Source organism: Elaeis guineensis, chromosome 16, assembly GCF_000442705.2.
Source record: "Elaeis guineensis isolate ETL-2024a chromosome 16, EG11, whole genome shotgun sequence".
Classification (NCBI taxonomy): Eukaryota; Viridiplantae; Streptophyta; class Magnoliopsida; order Arecales; family Arecaceae; genus Elaeis; species Elaeis guineensis.
The window spans coordinates 34,452,061-34,478,126 of NC_026008.2; the positions used below are offsets into that span (position 1 = coordinate 34,452,061).

The 26,066-nt window shown below is 35.2% G+C and overlaps 2 protein-coding genes across 2 annotated transcripts; one reads left to right on the forward strand and one right to left on the reverse strand.

The window, feature by feature from the left end:
• Positions 1 to 1,000: 1,000 nt before the first annotated feature.
• LOC105059468 (putative lipase C4A8.10) lies at positions 1,001 to 17,650 on the forward strand. The gene is made up of 10 exons (XM_010942767.4): positions 1,001 to 1,320; positions 2,278 to 2,345; positions 4,067 to 4,137; positions 4,296 to 4,529; positions 9,301 to 9,464; positions 9,577 to 9,632; positions 9,740 to 9,792; positions 9,934 to 10,054; positions 17,044 to 17,141; positions 17,217 to 17,650. Exons 1-10 carry the CDS (start codon positions 1,190 to 1,192, stop codon positions 17,286 to 17,288), a joined length of 1,068 nt encoding a protein of 355 aa, XP_010941069.1. The 5' UTR covers positions 1,001 to 1,189; the 3' UTR covers positions 17,289 to 17,650.
• Positions 17,651 to 20,073: 2,423 nt separating this feature from the next.
• LOC105059470 (uncharacterized) lies at positions 20,074 to 25,703 on the reverse strand. The gene is made up of 4 exons (XM_010942768.4): positions 25,614 to 25,703; positions 22,849 to 22,960; positions 22,681 to 22,741; positions 20,074 to 20,631 (listed from the first exon to the last, which is right to left on the reverse strand). The coding sequence occupies exons 1-4, from the start codon at positions 25,645 to 25,647 to the stop codon at positions 20,341 to 20,343; spliced, it is 498 nt and encodes a 165-aa protein (XP_010941070.1). The 5' UTR covers positions 25,648 to 25,703; the 3' UTR covers positions 20,074 to 20,340.
• Between the last annotated feature and the right edge of the window lie 363 nt (positions 25,704 to 26,066).

A 26,066-nucleotide genomic window follows, 5' to 3' on the forward strand; every position in this document is an offset into this window, starting at 1 on the left:
AACATCTTATATGACTTTTCTATGAATATATATGATATTTTAAACAATATATATGACTTTTTGATATCTTATATGATCAATAGGAAATCATATAACATCAAGAAATTATATATATATTGTTTCGGATGTTATATATATTCATAAGAAGTTATATATATTAATAGAAAGTCATATATATTGTTCAGGATATCATATATATTTACAGAAAGTCATATATATTGTTCAAGATGTCATAGATATTCATAAAAAGTCAAATAAGATATTAAGAAGTCATATATATTTATTTAAGATGTCATGTATATTCACAGGATGCTATATATATTATTTTTTTTAGTAGAAAGTCATATATATAGTTTATGATGCTATATATATTCATAGGAAGTCATACAAGATATCAGAAAGTCATATATATTATTTAGGATGTTATAAATATACAAAAAGTTATATATAATTCAGAACATTATGTATATTTATAGAAAATCATACAAGGCATCGGGAAGTAATAATATTATTACTTCTTATTTTATAAAGGAAAGAATATTTTCGTCATCTGAAAATTGGCAAAAGAAAAAATTAGGCGGCATCCATACAGTGTACAAAGACTTTCTCAAAGATATATTTACATTGCTTTTGATTTCTTTTTCATCCATGTTTGTGCGTGTTCTTTTGTGGTTGGATTGGTCTATCACTAAGCTGGTGGATCTAGTCCAACGGGTAATATCTTAATTGAAAGGGTCCAATCTTAGTTTAGGTTTAGGGCTTAGGTTCCTGCTTATAATCCTTTTATTTAGTAGAGGAAGAGGATGGAGGCTTTGGATCGCCCCTTGCACAATCTCCATCTTCCACAGATGTCGGAGTGGTGCGCAATCTAACGGTTGACGTCGAGAAAGAAGGGGAGTCATTCTTTCGCGAGAAAGATGCAACCCATACCCGTAGTAATCCATGGTAAAAAGTATTCAACGGCAAAAGCGAATCCTCCGAAAAATGGATACCGTGTCCACCACCCACCTAACGGCCCACTGCCGACGCCTATTCCTCGCTTCTCCTATTTCCAGCCCACCCCGTACCCCTTTCTCTCCGCCGTGTATTTCCTCTCTTTCCCCGCCGTCGGAACGCCAAATTGCTCCTCTTTCCCTTGCCCTTCCTCGCGATCTCGGGACCCGAATGCGATTTGAGCGAGAGGTAAGGCATGGAAGACGACGGGGGAGGCGTTTGCTCAAAGGAGTCCGTCAATGGCGGAACGGACGTCTGGAGCTCCTCTGCCTCTCCCGCTTCCTCCCCCGACCATCTCGTCGTGATGGTCCATGGAATCCTCGGGAGGTCAGCATTCTTGCGATTTTTTTCCTGACACTTTTCCTTTTTTTGCGTGATTCGATTCTTGGTTCGATTCGGCCGAAAAAAGGGGTCTAAATTGCTTGGAAAAAGATCTTATTGATTGCTTGGTTTATTTCTCATTTTCTGATAGAAAGGTTATTATATGTAGAATGATATTTTGGATTCTGCACTATTATTTTATATTTCATGCTGGCAAAGTAAAAAACTTTAATTTCTATAAGTCTTGTTAAGATTTTTATTGTTGGGAGGATAATGGATGGAAGTGTGGGGCACACATTCTTTTACTAATCCTCTATAATGAAAATTTTTAGAGATTAATATCTGTGCTCGAATTAGTGAACGCGGCATTAACTTTCGTCTACTTTATGTTAGGAAGATGATGCTAGGCGTGCCTAGTTTGTGAGGTGTAACCTATTGTGTCAAATTGTTTTATTAGTATTATATTTTGAATATATTCTAATTTGTCGATCAATGCACTGTCCTTTGTGGCAATTAGAGCTGTGATAGTGGTTGGTTGACATCATGGATGAGCTCGATTAGTGTTCGTAAAAGGTTTGTCTTTAATTTCATGGTTACATGAGACAAATTAAGCAATTGGACATTATTTTGCATTTCAAGTCGATCCCTGCTATGTTTGGTATTATGTCCTGTCAGCTGAAGCTCATTGTTCAAGTTTGAGACAATGTTTTGTAATAATATTTCTTCTATTTATAAGTTGAAAAATGGCATTTTTATCTTTTCCATAAAGAAAATAGAGAAAGATATTTGAGATGCTTTATTACTTACATGGTGTGCATTGCATGATGCATCTGACTGCTGCTCATGCAAGCTATTTTGCATATTATTTTTTGAGGCCTTCCTTTTGACATTTTTTACTGCCCCTTTTTTCTAAAAAAAATCCTTTGATGCTGATTTTTATTGAATTTGGCCTTTTTTGTGCAGTACTGCTGACTGGCAATATGGAGCTAGTGAGTTTGTTAAAATGCTTCCGGACAAAGTGATGGTACATTGTAAGTTGATTGTCAACAATTTTCATTTAGAAAATAATATTTTTCCTTTTATTATTTCCTTGTCCTGTCAATTGGATAATTCTGCGTTTGTTAAAGCCATGGGTTGTATTTTTCATCTCAATATTAATCCATCTTGTTATGCTGGCTATACTTTAGTGATGCATTGAATTTATTTGTGTTTTGGTTCTTGCCATCAAAAAACTGCACGTGCAGTTGTATCATTGATCCCCCCAACCTGTGTTGTTTGCCAGGTATTTGACCTAGGTCATTCTTTTAGATGGTGCCCCTACTAATATTCTCAAAAAAAAAACGAAAAGAAAGAATAAATAGCACCATTTAGAAAGTAGACAACATGAAGCGTTGCCTTAGTTATGCATTAAGAGAAGGCTTAGGTATGGTTGTGGATGATATAAATACTCTTTAGTGCCACCATAGTCAAATTGGAAGTGCTAGAGGAAGTGATAGGACTGGCATAGGCAAAGCATTGCCTCCATTTAAACTACCGTTTTCAAGGATTTTCATATTGGGATTCATGTGTTTTCTACTGGAGACTCAAAATGATGGAATGTGCTTCATTTTTCATCAATGGTTATTGAGCTTTTTATGTTTTCCAATAGCTTGAATAGTTGAAAGTTGAAACATTTGTTGGATATGCATTGAAAAGCAAGTTGCCTCCTTTTCATTTTCATAATGATTAGGACTATGAGATGACCATCTTTACAGCAAAAAGTTACTTGTCTATTAAACTGTGACATGTTATATTTATATTTCAGTTTTCTAAAGAAAAATGAGCTGAATTATGGTTTGACATGTCTTTTTGATAATGCTTTCCAGATTGGGAAACAAATGCAATGGTACAAATTTCTGCAGAAGTACTGCACTCTAGAGTTAAATCATATTTAACTTAAAATCAATTTATTTTAACATTTTAAGTTGAGTTTTTGGAGTTTTAGATCAGTTTTAAGGGTCAAATATTTAGTTTCTTCCCTGAAAAACTGCGAGACTTTTGTTAAGTCCTTTGAAATTCTTTTGGGTCCATGATAGAGATTGGATCTCCCGGCCTCTCTCTCTCTCTCTTTCTCTCTCTCTTGTTTCCCTTCTATCTCTCTTCCTTTCTTTCCTTTTCCCTCTCCCCCTCCCTCTTTGGCTCCCCTTTGTCGGTACGCTGTAAGTCGGCACGGGATGGTGCTGTACCATACTGTGGGGCAACCGGTACTGGTCCTGATACCAGTTTTGCTGACCTTGGTCACGGATCTATGCTTAGCAACCAAAGGTTCTGAATTCAAATCTTGGGTGATGCATATCCCCATGTATTTCAGACCTAGGTATTATACGAATGTCATATATAGAAGTGCTATAACTTATTGCATATATTAGATCACTACCCTTCATTAGTTGATGTTTCATCATTATAACTTTTTTGCTATTTGCTCCTTAAGCTTAGGAATGGTATTATGAGAACTTAAATGCTGTACAATGAGCTTCTATCAGCAAAATGTTACAAACTCTGTTAAAAGCACTTGATGAACCTAGGATTTGAGTTCCTTTTTTCTGTTCTCTCGATTTTTATAAGGTTAAGTAACTTGTAGTTTTTCTTAATATTTGCTCTGTGAATAGTCTTTTGCTGCAGAATATTGTAAGTTCTAAGTTTTGCTTGCCATTGAGTAGATCCAAGCTTTTCATCTTATATGTCTCATTGACTTTTGTAGTTTCCTTTCTAGGTAGTGAATGTAACATGTATAGGTTAACACTAGATGGTGTTGATGTTATGGGCGAGAGATTAGCAGATGAGGTCAGTTCATCTTTTTGATAATTGTACAGCACATTTCAGGAGCTGATAATGATAAAACAATAACTGATTTTGCTTAATTTGTATATTTTTAAATCAGATACATTTTTTGTTTGATGTTCATTGTTGTCCACTTTTGTTGACATAATCAATTAAATCAGGTTGTTGGAGTAATCATTAGAAAGCCAGAAATTAGAAAAATTTCTTTCATTGCACACTCTGTGGGAGGATTGGTTGCAAGATATGCAATTGGAAGGCTGTACAGACATCCTGAAGGAAATCCTTCACAGGAGCATTTAGGTAACATCTGTGTCAGAGGAACCATATGTGGTCTGGAAGCAATAAATTTTATTACTGTTGCTACACCTCATCTTGGTTCCAGGGGAAACAGACAGGTATACTTCATTCTAATTAGCTTATGTAATTTTTGTCAGATATATATGACTCCATAATGGCTGAAAAAAAGATAAAATGTGTTCACATTCACCTGTTATATTTGAGATTTTAAGCCTTTCGTTATTAGCATGTAAGTTGATTAGGATTTTTTTTAACATGAAGGATCTTTTTAACATGTTGAGCAATTCGCTAATTTCTGTTATTTAAGAACCTTATATTTAATCATTGATGACTGCTGGAAGGGGGGTAAATTTGTATATTTGTTGCCATCCTATACATGGTATATCAATGCATATATATATATGCATAATATTCAGAGACTCCCAGAGAGAAAGAGAGAGGCATGGCCTCCTATACATGTATCTGTATGTGCAGTTGCTTCTATTTGATGGATCCATCATAGTTTTTCACTTTTAAATACTTGTTCTCTAATATTTAAACATATTGTGGAGCAATTCGTAATTACAACCTGTCCAACACTTTGTTTCGGAAATTTATGTATCAGGGCTCCACTATTTTCTTTTAAGCTTGATAGTTCATGTTATAAGAGACTGAGGCATATTCTACATCATCAGAGTTGATTGCCATATCAACCCCAATGAAATAACATGCTGTCTTATTTTGCTAAATGTTAGAATTTGTGAACTTGATCATCTACAACCACCCAAAAAGTGGTCAAATGCTGGATATTTAATCTTTTTATTTTTTTTTTTAAGCATGAAGAATAAATTTGCCAAATTTGTCAATAACCTTGATTTTCTTTTTTTTGGCCCTTTCCATTTCTAGCAATCGGTAGTGGATGGAAACTGCTGCCCTGATCATACTTTCATCAACGCGATATAAGGGATAAGGGTGTTCTTTAGGTTTATCTGGACCTTATATAGCTGTTTTCTAGCTGTTAGATGTTTATTTTGGGGATTTGGATCATTATTTTGTTACCCTTTATAACCAGATTTAACTCAAACTGGCCTAGATCCATTTTAAACATTAAAGGAGTTCCTGGATCCTTCAAATCGTTTCATCTTTCACTATTGAAGCTGCTTTCCATTCATAAGATGCTAGTTTAGGTTTTTGGGCTATTTGTGCTTTGTTTTCTCTTGTCTAATCCCTTAGCCTTCCCATCTTTATCTCAAGTTAGTTTGGATGTTAAAGCAATGTAGAATTCTTTTATGTTAAAGCAATGCAGGATTCTTTTATTCTTTCTCCTTTGTGTTGCTTTAGAGTTTTAATGGTTTTCTCTTCCCTTTGGTCTAGCCGAAACTTAAGAATTAAACACTATGCTTTGTAAAGGTTCTAGAATCTAGACCTTTTTTTAATTACTCTCTCATCTTGTGTTTATAACAATTATGTCCATCTTGATCAAGGTTGGCTATGTTGGTATCGGGGCCTGTACCCATCAACCGGCAGCACAGTTTGGTAATGCCTTTGTGCCATTCCATGTCAGGTCCGAATTGATACAGTAGAGAGAGTGGGGGAGAGGGAGAATCGAAGCCGGAGAGAGGAAGAGAGAGGGGGGAGGGAAGGACAGGGAGGTCGGTGATGGCAGCCGAAAGGGCCATGGGGGCCCCTGGATGACCAAAGGAGCAGGAGAGAGGGAGAATCGGAGAGAGGAAGAGAGAGGGGGGGAGGGAAGGAGAGGGAGAGGGTAGGGAGGCTGGTGGTGGCCGCTGGAGGGCCGCGTAGGCTCCTGGATGAGGAGCATCTCCCTCCTCCGGATTAAAACAGAGGCGACACATCCTTGTTTTGATCTTTTTAATTTTGCGGATTCATAGTAAAGTCAGCAACATGGACGAGTCACCCCTATTTCAATTCGGTGGAAGGTGGAGCTGCTCCTTTGGTCATTCAAGGGCCTCCGTGGTCCTCTGATAGCCACTGCCTGCCTCCTACCCTCTCCCTCTCCGTCTCTCTCTCTCTCTCTTCCTCTCTAGTAGGAGGGAGCTCCGATGGCCCTTCGGTAGCTCCCCGATCTTTCTCTCTCCTTCCCTCCTCTTTCTCTCTCTCTCTCTCTCTCTCTCTCTTCCTCTCTTTCCTTCTTCCTCCCCCTATCCTCATTGGTGTCTCGTTCTAAATGCTGAAACTATCCTGATCGGCCATCGGTATGGTTCAGTACTCTCCAAACAGGACGATGCAGGATGGTTCACCTGTCCATAACCTTAATGCATTCGATTCAACATAGCATTAGAAACAATTGTTTATACATTTCTTCATCATTGACTTTTGAGTTTTGAACAATATATGACCTAATGGAATGCTTGTTTTTAACTTGGTGATATAGATAAATTTGCTTTCCTTTCATTTTTTGTCTACTACCATTTAGATAATTTATTATATTAATAAAATTATACTCATTGGAGCCTAGCCCACTGGCATAGTTTATAAGCCAAGATCTGATATTTTGGGCCAGCTCTTTAGGCTGATCAGGTTAGACCACCCCCTTAATCCCTATGATAGGAAAAGGATACTTCAGAAAAGATATTAATGGGAAACTCATGTGAGAAGTGAATTTTGATGGAGGTTAGGAGCATGATTTCTTCATTCCTATAGCATAGACAAACCTTGGGAGAGAATTAAAAGCAAATTGTGAAATGACCGTGCATTATGCTAATGGAAGACAACATATTACATGTAACCTAGGTAACATGCTAATATGCTACTACCCCATCACAGACTCTAGGAACTAGGTATATGTTGGTTCTTATCATTGACAAATGTTTGCTAAAATTTAGGAAACTAATTAACAGTTGGTTAACTACAGTTTCTGGGGACACATCATTTATCAAAAGCATTTCATTTCAAAATGAATGCAATATAGGGGAGTTAGTAGTATCTAAACTCCATATTGGATAGTCAACCAGTTCTCAAGGAATTGGAAATGCCATGAGGATTATTAGATTGTTTTTCACTTTATAAAGGATAAAACTAATATGTAAAATTCCACCAACTCAATTGGACTGAATTTATTAGCCATTCTATGGATATATTAAAAACTCAAGCGGTTGATAAAGCAATTATCCACACAAGACATGGCAAATCCTCAATAACCAATTTCTCTTCTTGCTAACTGTCAGGCTGAGTTTGCCATGCCTCAATTTGACATGGATCTGCTCTTAGTATGATATCCTCCTCAACCTTAATTTTAAAGGAGGTTCAAATCAGGTTAATCATGATTGTCGCCTATTGCGGGACCAACAGGAACCCTTCAGAGTTGATGTCATTAAATAGTGGGAGACGTGGATTGTGTGGGTTGCACTGGGATATAGCTGGCTATGCCTAGTGACTTTGTTCTTGCAAGGCAAGCATAGGACTTGTTGTAGGAGAAGTTGCAAGTGTAGTATCATGATGTAAAATGAATAATGCATGAAGTAAAAAGGCCTGATAATGACCTGGGAGAGGATAGGAGAGAGGGTAAAGCTGACTAAAAGACTTTCACCACTGCACAATTATTAGACCTTAAAAGTAAAACTAGGTAGGAGAGAGATGAGTAACGTGTGCCTCCTAAGGGGATCATGCATGCATGTACTGATATGATTAATGTATTAGCAAACTAATAGGAATCATTTAAAGAAGGACATGATAGAGAGAGAGAGAGAGAGAGAGAGAGAGAGAGAGAGAGAGAGAGAGTAGTGTTAGGGTAGGAGAGATAGATTGATGAAATCACAAACTATAGCTTTTAGCCCTCTACGATGTCACTTTATATGCAAATTCATGGGATTTAACCTCCTAGAACCTTGGATGCTTTTCAAAGCATCAAATCTGAGTGGAATAGAAAAATAGAGTGAAACTTAGAGGCTTACAAGTGAGGTGTGAATTGGTGGTTCCTTGGATCAGGGATTGGGTTGGACTGTTATTTATTATGGAGGACCCTTGGCAATGGCATCCCTCCATATTAGGTAGGCTGAGCCTTGTTTCGAAGCATAAGTATGTCTTCAAGATTAGGTAGGGGAGCTTTGGACAACCATGGACTGTTGGTGGTAAATAGTGTCTATTGACCCTGGGGGCAACTTTCATGTCAATGATGTCAACTCACAACCTGTGCTGACTGACTAAAAAAGGCTGATGGGACTTCCCAAACATGCTCACCAGCCTTTTTTGTCATTTAAAACAGATGGAAAACACTTTCAATATTTAAATATTTAACATCTCATTAAAAGTAAAAGATTGTGTGAATTGAATTCAAATCTTTGGACATAATAATTCCCAGGACCTTCTTGACATGAGGCACCTTGGGGGCCGGACATATGACCTGCTGGTATATTGAATCTATATTTGGTATCCGTCGAAGGCTATTGTCAAATCAAGCTGTGTTAAATCATCTTCACAATCTTTTATTCAGGTATTTGTGATCTTCCATTCCATTTATCATGAACCATTTTTTTATAATTGGGTCTAAATAGTCCCTCATTATCAGGTTCCATAATAGTCTTCATTGCATGCAACTATACCATCTCATCTGATTCCCCATCATCTCCTAGGCTTCTTCCAGTTTACTTCTTTGATGTGTTCAGAGCATGCATGTACAATTTAATACTTAAATATCATAGTTGCATTTCATATCCTTTCTTTGAGTTGCTATAGTTATGGAACTGATGATGGGCCATAAGTATTACACATCCATGACAACTTTTATGCTTTTTAACTTTCTAATAGTTGCTACTTTCTTCATCTGTTTCTGTGAATATAAGGATTTTGTATTACTTCTATCTAATATTTTATCTAATACTCACCACTTTTAACATGGCATCCCATGATTGTTCTTTTAATAATTAGCAGGTTCCATTTCTTTTTGGCGTTACTGCCATCGAAAAAGTTGCTTCTTGTGTTATTCACTGGATATTTGGGAGAACTGGTAGGCATCTTTTCCTTACAGATAATGATGAAGGACAACCTCCCCTTTTGCTGCGTATGGTGGATGATTGTGGTGATCTTTACTTCATGTATGTTTTACCTTAAACAATAATTGTTCTGCATGCATGAATACTCGAGCTTTGGTTTTAATGTTTGGATTGTATATATAGAATGAATTTGATATAATATATGCTTATGTAGGTCTGCTTTGCGAGCATTTAAACGTCGAGTGGCCTATGCAAATGTGGGCTATGATCGTATCCTCTTGATAGTTTTTTTGGGCTCTGTCAACTCTAAATTTTGCAACCTGTCCAACTAATGGTGTGACAGTTGCTTATTGTTTTCATGACTAAATGAAATTAAGATATTGTGGGCTGGAGAACATCATCTATCAGACGTAATTCTGAACTGCCAACGGTAGCCATTATGATCGTTATTCTGTTAACAACTTTGCTGTCTTTGTATTCTAGTTGATATAGTGATTTGTAGCTTGGTGGTAGAGTAATGGAGATTGTCTTTGAATTCCATCATATTGATCTGTCATATTTTGTTATGCAGTGGGAGGATTCTTTGAATGAGAAATACCCACATATTGTATATGAAGAACTTTCAAAAGGAACCAATTTTGATCAATGTGAAGAAGATTCAGTCATAAACAGTGACTCTGATGAGTTAGAGGGTAAGTATCTTTTTTTTTTTTAAAATAAACTTTTAGTTGAAAATTTTGGGTAATAGTGTTATTCATTTTTTTAATTAAATTAGTCATCCTGTTCATTCTCATTCTGATGTGTTCAATTTTAACCTCTTCATTAGAACACCAGTAGAATTAATATTGGGTTCTGTACAGGCCTTGTTGCATAAAGTGCAGGACTGATATTCTTCAAACTCTGGAAAATAGGACTCATCAATGTGGCTATTTTGCATGACGCTGCAAATTTAGCTGATTAATATAAATACCATAACGGTCCCCCAAAATGGCCATCCATTTGTTAAACTTTTCTTCCATGTGTTCCATAACTGGATATATGCTAGTTCTTCTGAAGTGGAAGTTAGCAAAAAGAGATAATGAGGCTAAATGAAAAATAAGGTTGAGGCTCCCAACTTTATGAAAACTGTAGGTTAAGAGAATTGTTTTGGATGGTAAATGGAGGGTCCAGATTGATGATAGGTGGATAATTTGGAGGTTTTAGGGCTTTAATAGGATTTTTACATGGAAATGAGAATTGGGTTAGATAAATCTGGGGTTTAAATGGAGGGTCAGGATGTGTTTTTTGTTGATATTTATCATGAAAGTTATCACCTCTATGACATGTTTAATATGTCATTACAATAAGAAAAAATAAGGAAAGAGGAAAGGGTAGATTTAATGAAAGACAAGCAAAGAAAGGAGAGAAAGCAAGGGCTTGTCCCTTGTTTCTCGTGTGCTTTTTTCGAATTTCACAATATGTTTTCATCTAGCAGCCATTGACATTAGATAAATAGACAAAGAACAACATCCAGCTGGACCACTTAAAAGATTCACCAAAAGGCCCAACTTGTTCCCAAGAACTGCTTGGTTATTGACAAACAATAAACATTAGGTCATCGTCTAGGACTCTAGATAGCCTTATGGGCTTTAAGTCAGCTGCACTAGCCCTCTCAAGTCCTCAATATATGTTAGGATGCAAATTAACCTGAATATATCTGGCCTGTATTATGTTGGTTTTAGTAGTTGATCGAGTCATGCACTTTTGCAAATATCCAAATTGGATTAGAATATGGACATCGATAATATTTCATTGTAATTTATATGTGGATCTCCGATACGAAGTAAAATCCAAATGCAGGATCTGCATAGCATCTATCTCTATGTATACATGCTAACACGTCAGGTAATTAGAGCTTATGGCAGCATTACCTACTTTCAATCCTATTTACTTGACCATCTGAATCTAATTCATCTGACACTATCTGAACAGTATCTTTGAGCACAGGCTTAGAAACATTAGTTTATGCATGGAGCACAACTATTTTCATCTCTTTTCCTTAGACTTTTATCTTACATCTGTATATGTACATATGAAATATGAATAATGCTCATTTCCATTTCACATCCCATTTTGCACCTACTAAGATTTCAGTCTCATCTTGTCATAATTTCTCAAGAAAAACATGGGTGGATGCAAATAGGCATATGATCATTCCTGCTTTTTTTTTTTTGCGCTCCTAAAATGAACCTAACATACTAAGTTGCTGCACTAAGTTACCGCTTGGGCTTTATTTAGAACCAAACTTAGGCAACATCGATCAATTACGTGTCTAACAAATACAGCAAAAACCAGAGTCTCTTGGGTATGTATGATTTGATTAGATATAGATATTCGAAAATTATCATATGATGGGATTATGTATAATCAAAATATATTTTAAACCATAGCGCTTAAATAGAAGTCCCCTTACAAACTTCAACATATCTGCCTATACACAATTTTATACCTCCAATGATATCAACAATCATGCAAAACTATATTTTTTTGTCATTTCATTAGTCACTCAATCCAAAAACAATTCCAGAAGATTTGGTCTTCCTTTTTTCTTTTTTTTTGAAATGGATACACTATATATCTTGCCACTAACTTTGAAAAGATTGTAAAATAAGTGGAGTGAGTCATATTGCTCAACAAGTAAACCTCTACCATGATCAAATGATGAAGTATTTAAATTTTCATTAAAAAACACGTTACTCTTAGATCATAACACATAATTCAATGTATCATTGGCAAATCCAAGAATGGTTCATTAAACTAAAAGTTTTTATATGAAAAAGAATTAATGTAAAAAGATCAAAATAGATGAATTTCCATGAAGAGTTTTAAATAATTCACATTAGGTCACAAATCATATTTTCTGAAAATTTAAACAAAACCTCATTGAATTTTGCAATAATGAAAATCTCAAAAATTAAAATCCACTATAAGGAAGAACAATGACATCATCAAAACTAATTTTCCATCAAATTATGATATTGTATATAGTTTCATATTTTCTTATAAAGTTTCACTTATACCCTTGAGGCCACCCATATCCTCATTGCAAACAAAAGCGAAGCCACTTATATCCTTGTTGATAATCCAGATGAGGCCACTGTTTTATTCTCATATCTGGTAAATGGGGTCACTCATACCTGTGGGGTCTGCTAATACCATTTGGTCAGGGATCCACTTATATCACATAGCCGTTGTTCCCCACCAATAATTCGAGTGAGGCCACTCATATATTATGGTCTATTTAGATCCTCATTGGTGATGCAGATGAGGCCAAAAATACCATCTAGACAAAGGTTCCTTTCGAGAACTTGAGTGGGGCCTCCTGGCTAAGGATCCATGTTTCAATTTAAAATTATGTTAGTGTTTCATACTTTAACAAAATTCACAAATTCCTTGATGAACAATTAATAAAAGCTCCTAGGAGAACAGATACATTTTTTAAGAACTGGCATTTAGAAGAATTAAATAAATACATGATGTCAAATCAAAGGAGAGATGCTAGTCAAAATAATGATTTCAAAATGCAAAGAAGTCCAGATTTTTCAAATAAAATGAATAGTTAAAAATAATTCAATTCCAGGTAAGAATATGTAGGTTTCAATACAATTTTGAGATTGAATTCAGTAGAAGAGTCAAAATTTCAAAGATTGTAGGATTTGGAAACAATAGTAATGTTTAGAACTTCAGATGACACCATCTTGATATTCACGATAACTTTCAAAGAAACAAATAGAATTTGGTTCCAAGTTACATGATCCATCAATTTTTGAAATGTACTATGATTCTGAATTCTAAAGACATGGAAAGATGGAAGCAACTAAGAGATTGAAAATCAGAAATCCTAAAACTACAAAATCTGAAGGCATGGAAAGGTCACAGGGAAATCTATAGTTTTTGGAAAAGACCGTGACTTAAGTTTCAGGACATGAAATCTTGAGATGTATTTCAAATCAAAATTAATAATATTTAAACTCAAGATGCAAGAATTCACTTACCATTTTACCAATGTAACCTACAAAAGCCTATTCAAGTTTTCCTTCGTCTCCTCCTCCTCTCCTCACTATCTTTCCTCACCTCCCTTAACTGGTCTCCTTTGCCTCTTTTTCTAGGAAAAGTATGTCGGCTTAGGTAGGGCCCACTAGGTGACTCACTTAGGTCAGTTTCCTAAGTAGGTTGGTCCTTAAGTAAAAGCAAGAGAGGCACTGGAGGTGGGATGGTCAAGCATGTGATGCTTGAAAACTCAAATTCCTTTAGGATCAAAAGTTGGTTTCTCAATTTTAGTTCAAACTTCAAAATTTTAGCATTGGGTCAAAATTTCAACTTAAAAATGCAAAGTTATTTCTTCAGTGTTAAGATCCTATAAATTCTATTATGCCAGGATATTGCTAAAATTCAAGAATTCGACGGGAAAAGTCTTAATAGAAAAGTCTTATGGGTTAATCTCTAAGATACATTTATTTTAGTGTTATTTAGCTCCTAGTGCATCGATAGAAGATTTATATTTCAATATTACACACTCCCAATTATGTTTGTCTGGGTGCAGGAGGTCTATTATGACCATCATAATCGATCCACATATCATTGAATTTTTTAACATCCTCAAAATAAGCCATATGATGGAATAGTATATTAACCAAAACATATTATAAATCATAGCGCTTAAATTACAGTTTGCTTACAAACTTAAACATAACTACTTATACATAATGCTATATCTCCAATGATAGCAAACTATTTTTTTTGCTGTCGCTTCAATAATCACTTGATCGAAAAACAACTCCCTTCATTCTTTCTTTGAAATGGTTCCACTATATATCTTGCCACTGACTTTGAAAAGATTGTAAAATAAGTGGGCTATATAGCTCAGCCAGTAAACCTCTACCGTGGTCAAGAATTTATGTTTTCACTGTGAAACACATGACTTAGATCATAACATATAATTCAAAGTATCATTGAAAAATCAAAGTTTGTTCATTAAAACAAAACCAAAATTTTGACAGAAGGAATCAAAACACATGATTTTTTAAGAATAGTTTTAAATAATCACATTAGGCACAAGTCATTTTCTTTGAAAATTCAGGAATGCTTCACTAAGTCACTTCGATAATGAAAATCCTAGAAAAAAAATCCACTATAAGGCAGAAAATGATAATGTGGTCCCAACACTTTTCACATCAAATTCTGATATTTTATATAGTTTCACATTATCTTATGAAGTTTTGCTTATACCCTTGATGGCAGTAGTGTCCATGCTTGCAAATGGGAGGCCACTCATGTCCTCACCGATCATTCGGATGAGGCCTCTTATTAGTTTCGCTACTAGTGCAAATAAGGCCACTTGTTTCCTCAAAGTCCACTGATATCATTTGGCTAAGGGTCCATATATACCATATAACCAGTAGTTCCCCATCAATAATTCAAGTGAAGCTACTGATATGCCACCTTGTTAAGGTTCCATTTAGATCCTCATTGGCAATCCAGATAAGGCCATAAATGCCACCCAGAAAGAGGTTCCCCATTGAAACTTGAGTGCGGTCACTCATATAACTCCTAGGTAAGGTCCACTTTTCAATTAATAAAAGCTCCAAAGAGAATAGACATTTTGTACCAAAACTAGTATTTAAAATGCCCAAAAAATATATGATTTCAAATCAAAGGAGATATATTAGTTTGAAAATTGCTATTTCAAAGCACATTTAAGTGCATTGTTACAGATGAAAATGAATAATTTAAAAGCTAACTTAATTCCACATTTCCAAGTAAGAATAGGTAAGCTTCAAGACAACTTTGAGAATCAATTCAATTGAAGAATTGAAATGTCAAAGAGTGCAGGCTTTGAAAACAATAATTATGCTTACAACTTCAAAATGACAATCTCGATGTTGATCACAAGCTTCAAAGAAACAAATTGAATTTTATTCCAAATCACATGGAAGGATTACTGACAAATTAGTCCACCAATTTTCGAAATGATGCTAGGATTCTGAATTTCAAAACACATACAAACATGGAAGTGGCTAAGAGATTTAAAATTAGAAAACAAATATTGGAACTTTAATTTCTAAAGGCATGGGAGAATCAGAAGGAAATCCATAGTCTCTAGAAAAGATTACATGAACTAGAATATTAGAATACAAAATCTTGAGATTGATTTCAAAATTCAAATAAATAATACTTTGACTCAAGATGCATGCAGAAGTCACTTACCATTTAAAATTAGTGAAATCCACAAAAGCCTATCCAAGTTCCTCTTCTCCTCCTCCTCCTCACTCTCTTCCTTTCCTCCTTAGCTGGTCCCCCGTCTCTATTTATAGGCAAGTTTTCTTGGCTAAGGTGGTGGTGCCCACTGGATGACCCACCTACTTAAGGCTGGTTGCTTAGGTAGGTTAGTCAAGCAAGATAGGTGGTTGAGTTGGGATGGTCAACTTGGTGGTGACTCATCAGGTTAAATTCCAACAGAATGCTCAGAATCAGCACTTATTTCTTTGAATATAATTTAAGTAAATGCCTAATTACTTAAGATATTAGATGTACATAAGTATCCCCCATTTGAGTTCAACAAAAATGCTGAAAAGAAAAATCAAATTCCTTAAGGATCAAAAGTTTGTTTCCCAGTTTTAGTTCAAACTTCAGATTTTTAGCTCCAGGTCAAAATTTCAGCTTTGAATGCTATGCTGTTTCTTGAATATTAGAATCCTATTATATTCTTTTCAAATCAGGACATTACTAAAATCCAAAAGTCCGACAGAAAAGGTCTTATAGATTAGTCTCTAAGCGACATTGCCTATTTCAGTACTATTCAACACTTAGGGCATTGGCGGAGGTGTGTATATATATATATAGGTTTTGGGATGTCAGCATTCATATTGAGAATTAGTAATATTTTATAATAGGTAGAACTATATACTCACAGTGAAGTGATCACTATATCCACAAATATATGTACTATGAACAAAATTATGTCATGGAATTATTGCTTATGTTGTGGTTTTGTTTCACAAAATTAAAAAATCCTTATCTCTAAAGAAGTCCCATGATAATTTTATATTTTTTGTCCGTACATTGCCTCTTCAGTTAATGTTAAGAACATTTGATTTTAAAAAAAAGCTGTTGCTCAAATATTTAATCTGATTAAGTCCATTAATAATGGCACCACAGTTATAAAACTTGGAATTCTCTAATGCTATTGACCATATGAATTGCGGTTGCCTCCTGGGGGGAGGCTCTAAACCTCAAAAATGTGAGTGGCTGGCTCATGATTCTCTAACACATTTATTCAACCAGCTTTGATTTTGCATGAAGAAGTGACCGAAATAAAGAAAAAAAAAATGTGTAAGAGAACCCTGACATTTGACCTATGCTTTCATGTTTTAATATTTATTGTCTCCTCTTCTTCACTATAGTTTTGTCTGTTTTGGATGTGTTTTGCAACAGCCACTGAAATTTTGTGGAGGTTTTCTTAAAATTTTCCATTGTTAACTAATAAATGATCAGTATAGTTGTTTGATTGTATGTTTATGTCCCATCTGGATTGTGTTCTCTGGAGAACTTTCAGCCATTATCAATGCAGCTTGCAGATAAATTCAGCACACCATGAAACTGTATTTGATTGACATACCCTCATTTGGATCATCTTTTGCAGAAAAGATGGTAATAGGCCTCACCCGTATATCATGGGAAAGAGTGGATGTTAGCTTCCACAGCAGCAGACAAAGGTTTGCTGCACACAGTGTCATTCAGGTCTCTCTCTCTCTCTCTCTCTCTCTCTGCGCATCTGTCTCTCAGTGGTTTATTTGTAAGGGTGTTCGGTTGCAGGTCAAATATTCTTTTATGCATTCAGAGGGTGCAGATGTTATACAACACATGATCGATCATTTTCTTACTTGAGTCAGCTCTTTCATGTTTGGGGCTCTGGAGACCGAGCATCCCTTCATGATCCATCATCATGGATGATAGAAATGTCATCATTTATTCATGAGCGCCCAATTCAGACCTCCAAAGCTTGTGCTGCTGCATAGCTGTTGCTATCATAAGCCTTGTACAAGTGTGATGCATCCTCAAGATGACTTTGAGGAACCACATGGTTGACTAATAAAATATAATCATTGATGCCTGTTTATAGGTGTTATTTTTTTGAAAATTTTTTGTCCCATATCAAATCATTAATTTTTTTTCTCCATATTTGCACTTTAATTCTTGTTCTTTCATATTTATATAAAGTTCCTCATAAAGTTCTATGTTTGTACAAATCTGTCTTGCTAGTTTCATTGATTGAATCCTAGATAAGGTTAGCCAAAATTGCAGATGGACAAAAATAACTTCCTTTAACAACAAATGAGGCTCGAGATTTGATCTCTTCTCACTCACTTTGCTCTCTTCTCGCTTGGGACTCGATTGCTAAGGAATCAATGGTGGATGGGCATGGGTTAAGGAGTCAGTTGAGGGTTAGTGGTAAAAATGTTAAAAGATATAAAACTAACATCATTAGGAGAATATTGAAGGGTAACCTCCATATTATCTTCATCATTTTCCTGGTATATATAATATAAAACAATAATTACTAAATCATTATCTGGGAAAATATGATTAGATATGGTGGATTAACCAGTATTTGGCACCTCTTCTTCAAGCATTGCAATTGGTGGGGCAACCTGCAGTTCCTCCTACAAGCATGTAGAGCGTAGCCTTCCAACATAATACATAGAGGAAACAATGAAAGAGGATCACCAAATCAAAGTATGTACGCATGAAGTTAAAAATAAGAACTACAATGCTATTCATGAAAACTTGAATGGGCTAAATGAACTGGTGATTCAAATTCTCATTTATCAATTCTAGAACTCATTCCTGACAGGTAAAATGGATATCACCAAGATTGTATTATAAGCTCTGTTAATATCCAACTTACCCTGAACTTTAAAAGACCTTTTGCTAGATGAGTCCTTGATCTTTTAGATTTATTACCTTCTACAGTTAACCCTTTGACAAGAGCATTGTGATCCTGATAAGTTCGAAAATTTTAAGCTATATATCCTATAAACTAGCACTTGCAGCCATATATTTTGGTATGTCTCATATTACAGGACAAAACAAGTCAGGTTGGCTAATATTTTTGCACCTTTGAATGGGGGGAAAAAAAAAATCAATGTTGTGTATGCTGGATAGCTTCACATCAGATGTAATGGACCTCCCAAAGCTAGGAGATTTATCAGGTTCAGACTTTGTGATGGCTTTCTTCTGTTTCATCAACTATGATGTCCCTGTCCATCCAAGAGTAGGTCTAATCTGTCATCATCTTTGGGAATAATTATCCCCCTCTCTTGAAGACATGAGTATGAAGATCATTGGTGAAGAATGTCACAAACCAAGTTTTAGTCCCATCAATATCAGTAATTAGTACCCTTCAACTCTTGACCTAAGCTGATTACTCGAGAATCTGGAGGCCATCATTAAAAGGGAAAATTGTGTTAGGGCCTCTGATTGCAGCCAGAGGACTCTGATGTTCCTCCAACTCTCTCCTTCCACTTTTAGCTCCTTTTTTTTCAAATTTATCCATAGGATCCTTGCACAATCCCAACTGTATTTCACTTAGATGCTTCTTAAATTGGAGCACTTATTGCCATTTGAGCATGTTCAAATCCTTTGAGTTCGGTATCTTTAGTTTTTCCATTAGCTTAAACATGAGAGCCATCACTACCTTACCAGGCAAGCCATCTGGATGGTAAGAGGAAAAAATAAAAAACCCAGTTCATTAGGACAGCTGCTAATGGATTTGAGTAATTTTGGACCCACAGAATCTTGAGTGAAGTACACTACCATGGCACTATGTTCATCAAGGATAGTGCAAATGCAGCAATATATACCTTGAGGATACTGCTAAAACTACTCAAACTCAGCAGAAGTTCTATTAGCTTCGTCGATCCTTTTTTCTTTTTTCCCTCCTTGGAAAGCATTCAAAATTCATTCAATAGGAGGAGTTTTTTTTTTCTTTTTATTATAATTCTGTGTCAACTGAGATCGCAGGTGGTTGGACTGGTCTCGTCGAGAGTTTCAGATGTAGGACTTATCTGGATTTACTGTCGGCTTTGGATAAGTTCTGTATCATTGATGGTGTTCGGTATTTCAAATGTTCTACTTTTCTGGTGCAGTGAGATAAAGTCTGGTTCTATTTTTCAAGAAACACAGCAGACTTGAACTGCACAAGGATTCTCATGCTGATCGAGTTCCAACCCAAACATTTGGAACCCAAGAAGCATGTTTCATCACAAGAAAAAGTAAAAAGAAATGAAAAAGAATGAAAGAAAAGAGTTAAAATCATAACAAAAAGACCATATTGAAAGAACCTGGATTGCTACCGCGGTGGTTTTTCTTTTTCGAAAAGAAATCAAGTTTAGTAGCCCGGTGGAACGGACTTTTGCCTTCCAACCAAGTGGTCCAGGTCTGTGTCACAGTAGATGTCCAGGCCATGGGGTTTCTTGGCGGTCTGGATACGGGGTTTGGAAGGGGCATCTGGTTCATTGGCCGGTGATGGTGTTGTGGTGACGTACTCATTTGTTGGGTTCGTCCATATGGTAGGGAGGAGGAAGTCTGTTGCTCAAATTTCAAATCGAATATTCTCCAATCGGATAAAGAATCTTGATTCAAACCACAGACTACCAGATCACAACAGGTGGACTACTTCGAATCCTCAATCATTTGCATTGCTGGTTCAGATTGCACCAACACTCAATTGACAAATATCAACTCAAATATTTCTCGACACAATTCTAATGCACATTTATACATATTGTGCATGTCTTTGTACATTCTTGATTTGAAACCATGCTTGTCTACAAGCTTATTTCCAATTATTGATTGAAAAAATATACATAAAAGGGTTGCCTTGCTGAGAATTTTCATGTGACACTTGCATCATAAGGGTGAAGGTAGAAAGAATGGTCTAAGACCGGGTGGTCGCCTTGATCTGAAGTACTCTGACTCCAACTAATGCTAGAAACGTAGTCGTTGGTACAAAGACAAAGTTAGGGATGAGGTGGAGCCGGAACTTCTTCAGCTGTGGGGTATTCTCCCCTGTCCTCTTAAGATAAGTAGCAGCAGCAGGAGCCACCAACCCAGTGACTATCATAGCTCTCTCATTTGGCTTGTGTTCCTCAACTTCTTTCTTGAAGTTGTCCATCAAAACTTCCTTACGTTTGCTCTCTTCGCTATCTTTCCATGTCTTGAAGATGTTCTGTGTAAAGTCAGAAGAAGAAAGAACATTTAGAAGAAGACCAAAGGACAAAACACATATAGACAGTAATTACATGACCTGAATAGCAATCATCATAAGTTACAATAATCACAGCCAACAAGCTTTAGTGCATTACTTTTTACGCTTAAATCTGTCAATCCTTCTGTTTCTCCTGTACCAGTGGAGTGTTTAATCCTAATCATAGACAGTTTCGCATTCTTACTACTTCCAAATTCCAAGGTCTCTCATTGCTTTCATTCAAATATATGGGCTCTCATAATGTCTTCCTATACTTCTCTAAATGACTTGTTGCAACTATCATACTCATCTATTTCTATTACAAACAGACAGTACATGGATCCATGAGGGGCGTTTTAGAGTCAAGCTCATTGATGAATATAGTCTACCTAAAATTCTGAGGCCTAATCCTTACAATGCAAAGATATAGACAAGATGCTTCCTCCTTCAATTTTCTAGCTAAAGTCTATATCCATAAGGGAAATGCTTGGCTAACCAATTTATGCCATTCAAATGATGGCATCTTGTATAGAATTATGTTTTCATTTTGTCATATACTAACACAATATTATCAGTGATGATCGACAAACTACTCATTACTCTTGCAAATAGCTACTTCTTTTGCCATTGCAAAATAGATATTGTACATTATTAGGTCCTAGTTTCCTTCTCTGCTCCTGCTGCATGGAACTCCTTTTTCACTTGTTGTGTAATTGCTTTTCGATGCTTCCCAAGCTAATTTTGGAGATTGCCCACAGTGAGAGCAGCTTCTTGGGCTCTTAAGCCTTCTGCAATTCCTTCACCGCATTGGTAACCACACCACATGTACAATTTCTAACATATTTAGACTCTTTTTAGAGGCCATGTTTGGTTGTCAGGAATGGAAATCAGGAAGTTTTTCCCATTCCTTAGAAGTGTATTCCTGAGAATCGTTGGGAACGCTTGGTTCCAATTTTTGTCTTTTGACAAATCCAGGTAAACCAATGGGGAATGAAGAAAACCTAGGATCATACAATATAAAGTATAACTAGTAATGTATCAATAGTAACCTTAACATCACAATATTATTTAATAACATTATTATAAATCATAATATCAATATACTTATTTTAAATAATAATATTATTATATAATATTATCGATAGTTCTTGTATAAATTATATAGATGTAATATTATAATAAATATAAAAATATATCATACTAATTATAGCTACGGTATTGTTGCAACAATGTAATTGAATAACAAAATATATAATATCACGACTAATAATATCTTTAAAATATGACATATTATTCTATATTATATTGCTTAAAATATATAATAATAGAAATATTATGTACAAAGTAATATTAATATTAGTCTTATAACCATGTATCAATATTCTATTATAGTCTTCTACAGTTAATAATATTAATCAGTACTAAACATTATCACCTCCCAATTAGTAATACAATATTCCATGGGAATCAGCATTTCCATATCCAAATGAGTCACCTGGGAACAGGTTGGATGGAAATCTAATACCAATTCGATCTCACCTCCCAATTCCTATCAACCAGATATAGCCTCAGGCTAACATCCTAATGTCTAATGAGATTCTATGCTTTACAGTGGAAGTTTAATCTTGCCTTATCAATTAATGCATGGCGCATGCATGTGTTTTTCATACTGTCATGCCAATAAAGTTAACTTTAATATATTGCTAAAATGTAACCACCCATTTCTATCTCAATTTGTGGTGTACGATTCCAAATTTCAGCTTGAAATTGAGCATCAACATTATTGCTTGAACTATACAATATATGTTAGTCACACATGATAAATAAAGTTTCAAAATTGTGAATTCTTGATTACCAAAAATAAATTTAGTTTGTAAATTTTCTTAGCAAAATTTTAAGCATAAGTAGGTGGAATAGTACAACATTTCAAGTTATGATTGGCATTGAGTGGAATAACAAAGGCATATGGAATTTGTATTAAAGTGACTAGAATGTGTTACTAATCATAAAAATAGAGAGAGCTAGGCTAACCTCTAGAACCTTGCGCGGAGGTGCCTTATAATGCTTACCAGGCAAGACTGTATTGATGTCACTGCACATTGTTTAAAAGAAAATGATTATATTAAAATGATGGTATAAAGTCTCAGTCAATTGAGGTTAACTAGAAGCAGATGGCAGCAGGGATGAAGGAATGCTTACTTGCAAAGATCAATAAATGCAAGGTGAAATTTTTCAAAGTCCGTAATATCTTTGTCCTTAAAATATTTATCATAGACTTGATCTTGAGCTAATGACTCAACCCCAGGTACCCCTGTCGGAAAGAATAAAATAGTCTAACTGAAATTGAAATTGCATGATATGAAAGAACTATAGAATCTGAGAGTGGCGAGATAACACAAACAATAGCATAATACATGACTAATTTAGTTCAAATAAAGAGGTTTCTTAGTAGAGCTCTTTTGTATTGCATCAGAAATATCAGCTTACTAGAGCATCAAGCAAAAGTTGATTTTAGCAGTTCCATTTACTAAATTAAGTTCTTAGCTCTCTTCAACAAGCCCATACGACCATCTACATTATGACATTGTGCAAGAATTCCTAATCCATGACATTCCAATATCCATTTCAGTTCATCAAAATAAATCCTCCATCTCATTGTTATCAAGGTTTATATTCTTTATCAACACAATCAATTTTTATGACTTCTTTGTTTCCTCCGCCTAGAAATTCTTTAATCTAAATCCTCTTAGGGCATGTTTGATTCGTAATTAGAATCAAAATTAGAATGAATTAAAACTACAATCGAAATGACCTTATCTCTGAACGTTTTTGGTTTGTAACTAGAATCAAAATCGAAAACGGTATTTAAATTCTAGGAAAGAACGTGGATAGGATTTTTGGGAATTGAGGCTTTCCCATTCCCCGAGAAATCAGAATGAAAAATGGAATTCTCTTTATCTGAATAGTTCGAATAAGAGTTACTCATACTTATTCCTATTCTAGAGTTTAACCCTCCAACTAAATATATTCTAAATTCTTTCAAACGAATCTCAGATATTTATCTTTTACAATGACCACCCATAGTTCTCTAAACATGCTTTTACAATTTTAACCAGTTCTCTATCACTAAATCTTATCGCCAAGCTCTTTCAATATGTTATTTTTCAGTGGCAGATCTAGAAATTTTACTTTATGAGATCAATATAATAAAAAAAATGAAGGAGCCATGAAAAAAGAAGAAGAGAATAATAATAATAAAATATTATTTTTAAAAATAATAAAATATATAAACAATAATAACATGCAATACCTTAAATATCCTTTATAATAAAAATAAGTTGATGTGATCTTTTTAGGATATAAAAAATAAATTAATATAGGATTTAAATATAAAAGGTGGATAGATGGGATTAGGATGGGGTATTAAAAGATAAATAAAAAAATAATTAATAAAGAAAGAGAAAGAAGGAGAGAGAGAGGGGGAGAGATGTTAAAGTAATGTGAGAGAAAAAGAGAAGAAAAGAAAAATAGGATATGTGAGTCGTTAAAGAGAGAAAATATAGGTCATAATTATTCTTTTGATGTAGTCTTTTTTATTTTTTATTTCTTCAAAATTTTATATGAGATATAGAGTTAATTCATAAAATTAGTAAGATCAACGTTTACTTTTCTATATATTTTTGTGGGGTCAATTTTGACTTTTCTTTATGTTGCGGGGCCAATTTTAGCTTTTCCTACGACTTTTTCTAATAATAATTTAGTATATGAATATATGGGCCAATTTCTTTTGTGGGGTCAATTGACCCCACATTTTCTCTCTTGCATCTGCCATTGCTAATTTCAAACTCAACCAACATAGACTTCGCTCTATGCTATGTTGTAATTTGAGATTTTCTCTCCATCTTTGATGCGCAACTACTAGGATGGTGAAAAATAGCTTATATTATTAAGAAGGTGACTATAGCCCTTTTAAAGTGGATCCTACGTTTATACTGCGGCGTGTTGGCCGGTGTGGAGTTCCTTGTCAGCTTTTATGTTCGACTCTTTATTCATTTCTCCAATTCACAATGCTAATGCTTATTCTACTTCTCCACCTCACAATGTGGCCACGCTCATAAATCCTGCTGTCTCATTGTTTTGCAATGCTGTTCTTTTGTCTTTCCTTTACGTCCTTTTGTTTGTCTGGGCTATTATTTTCGGCCCTGCTTTCCATTTTGTTTTTACTGTCCAAAAAACAAAACAACAAAAAGTGGATCCTAGGTTTTAAGAGATATCACAAATTTAACGGTGGACATGCACACAACAAAAAGTTCGAGGAGCACGGATCCTCTGTGGTACACTGATTGTACTATTGAATATTGTGCAGCATTTGATGACTATTATCAGGAGAACGTCATTTGAAGGTTATCCATCTTTTGATAGCGGCGATTGAGTATTACACAGCATTTTATGATGCAAATAACACACTATAGAGGATTCTAGATCAAGTTTCAGATCTATTATAGCAATTTCAAGTATATAGACTATCGCAAAAAAAATATTATACTACATGAATCATTTCTAATATCGTAAGTCACATCCAGTAGTACATGTGAAAGCTACAATACGAATGCATCCATTAACCATCGAAACATGTGATTGCCATAGCCCGAATTGGCCAATCACAAATGATAATTTTTAACCAAAGTTGCTAAGACCTCAAACCGAATGCTACAGTATCATTATCTTTCAAGGGCCGATGAGGTCACATGACTACTCATTATGTGTACTACTTAGTCTTAATGAAAAATGTGTACAAGTTTGTACCCAAAAAAAAAAAAAAAAAGTGTACAAAAATTAAGACAGCTCACATAACTGCAAAGAACATCAGAAACCATAAAAAATGAGAGAAAATAGCATCAGCAAAGAAAATTGTCAGTCTATTCAAATTTCAAAATTCATAACCATTGGAACAAGTTATTTACCAAGTTTTGCCAATATGCTCGGGGTGATGCCCATCAGGCCCAAACAAAGATAGATCTCAACAAGAATTGAAGGAACTCAGATCAAAAGCCTACTTGGATGAGAGGATATGAGGGTGAGGAGGGTGTATATATATACAAAGAAAAAGGAGAGAATAAAAGAAGTCTTGGAACGAAGGAACGGGAAGTTTGGAATGCGTACCTTCCCCCCTCCTTCTGTCACCATTGGCGTTGCTTGTGCTTGTCTTTTGATTCGTGACCTGGGGGACCAGTCTTTTGAGCTAACCTCACGTTCGAAGGCATTGAGGAATCCTGCCAAAGCCTTCAATAAATCCAGAAGAAAGGCTCGAACTCTATTATTGCATGGTTTCGGATTTTATCTTCCATGCAAAAGAATGATATTCATTCACAATTGGATCGTATTTTGCATGGCCTTCAAAGCATGATGTCACTTTC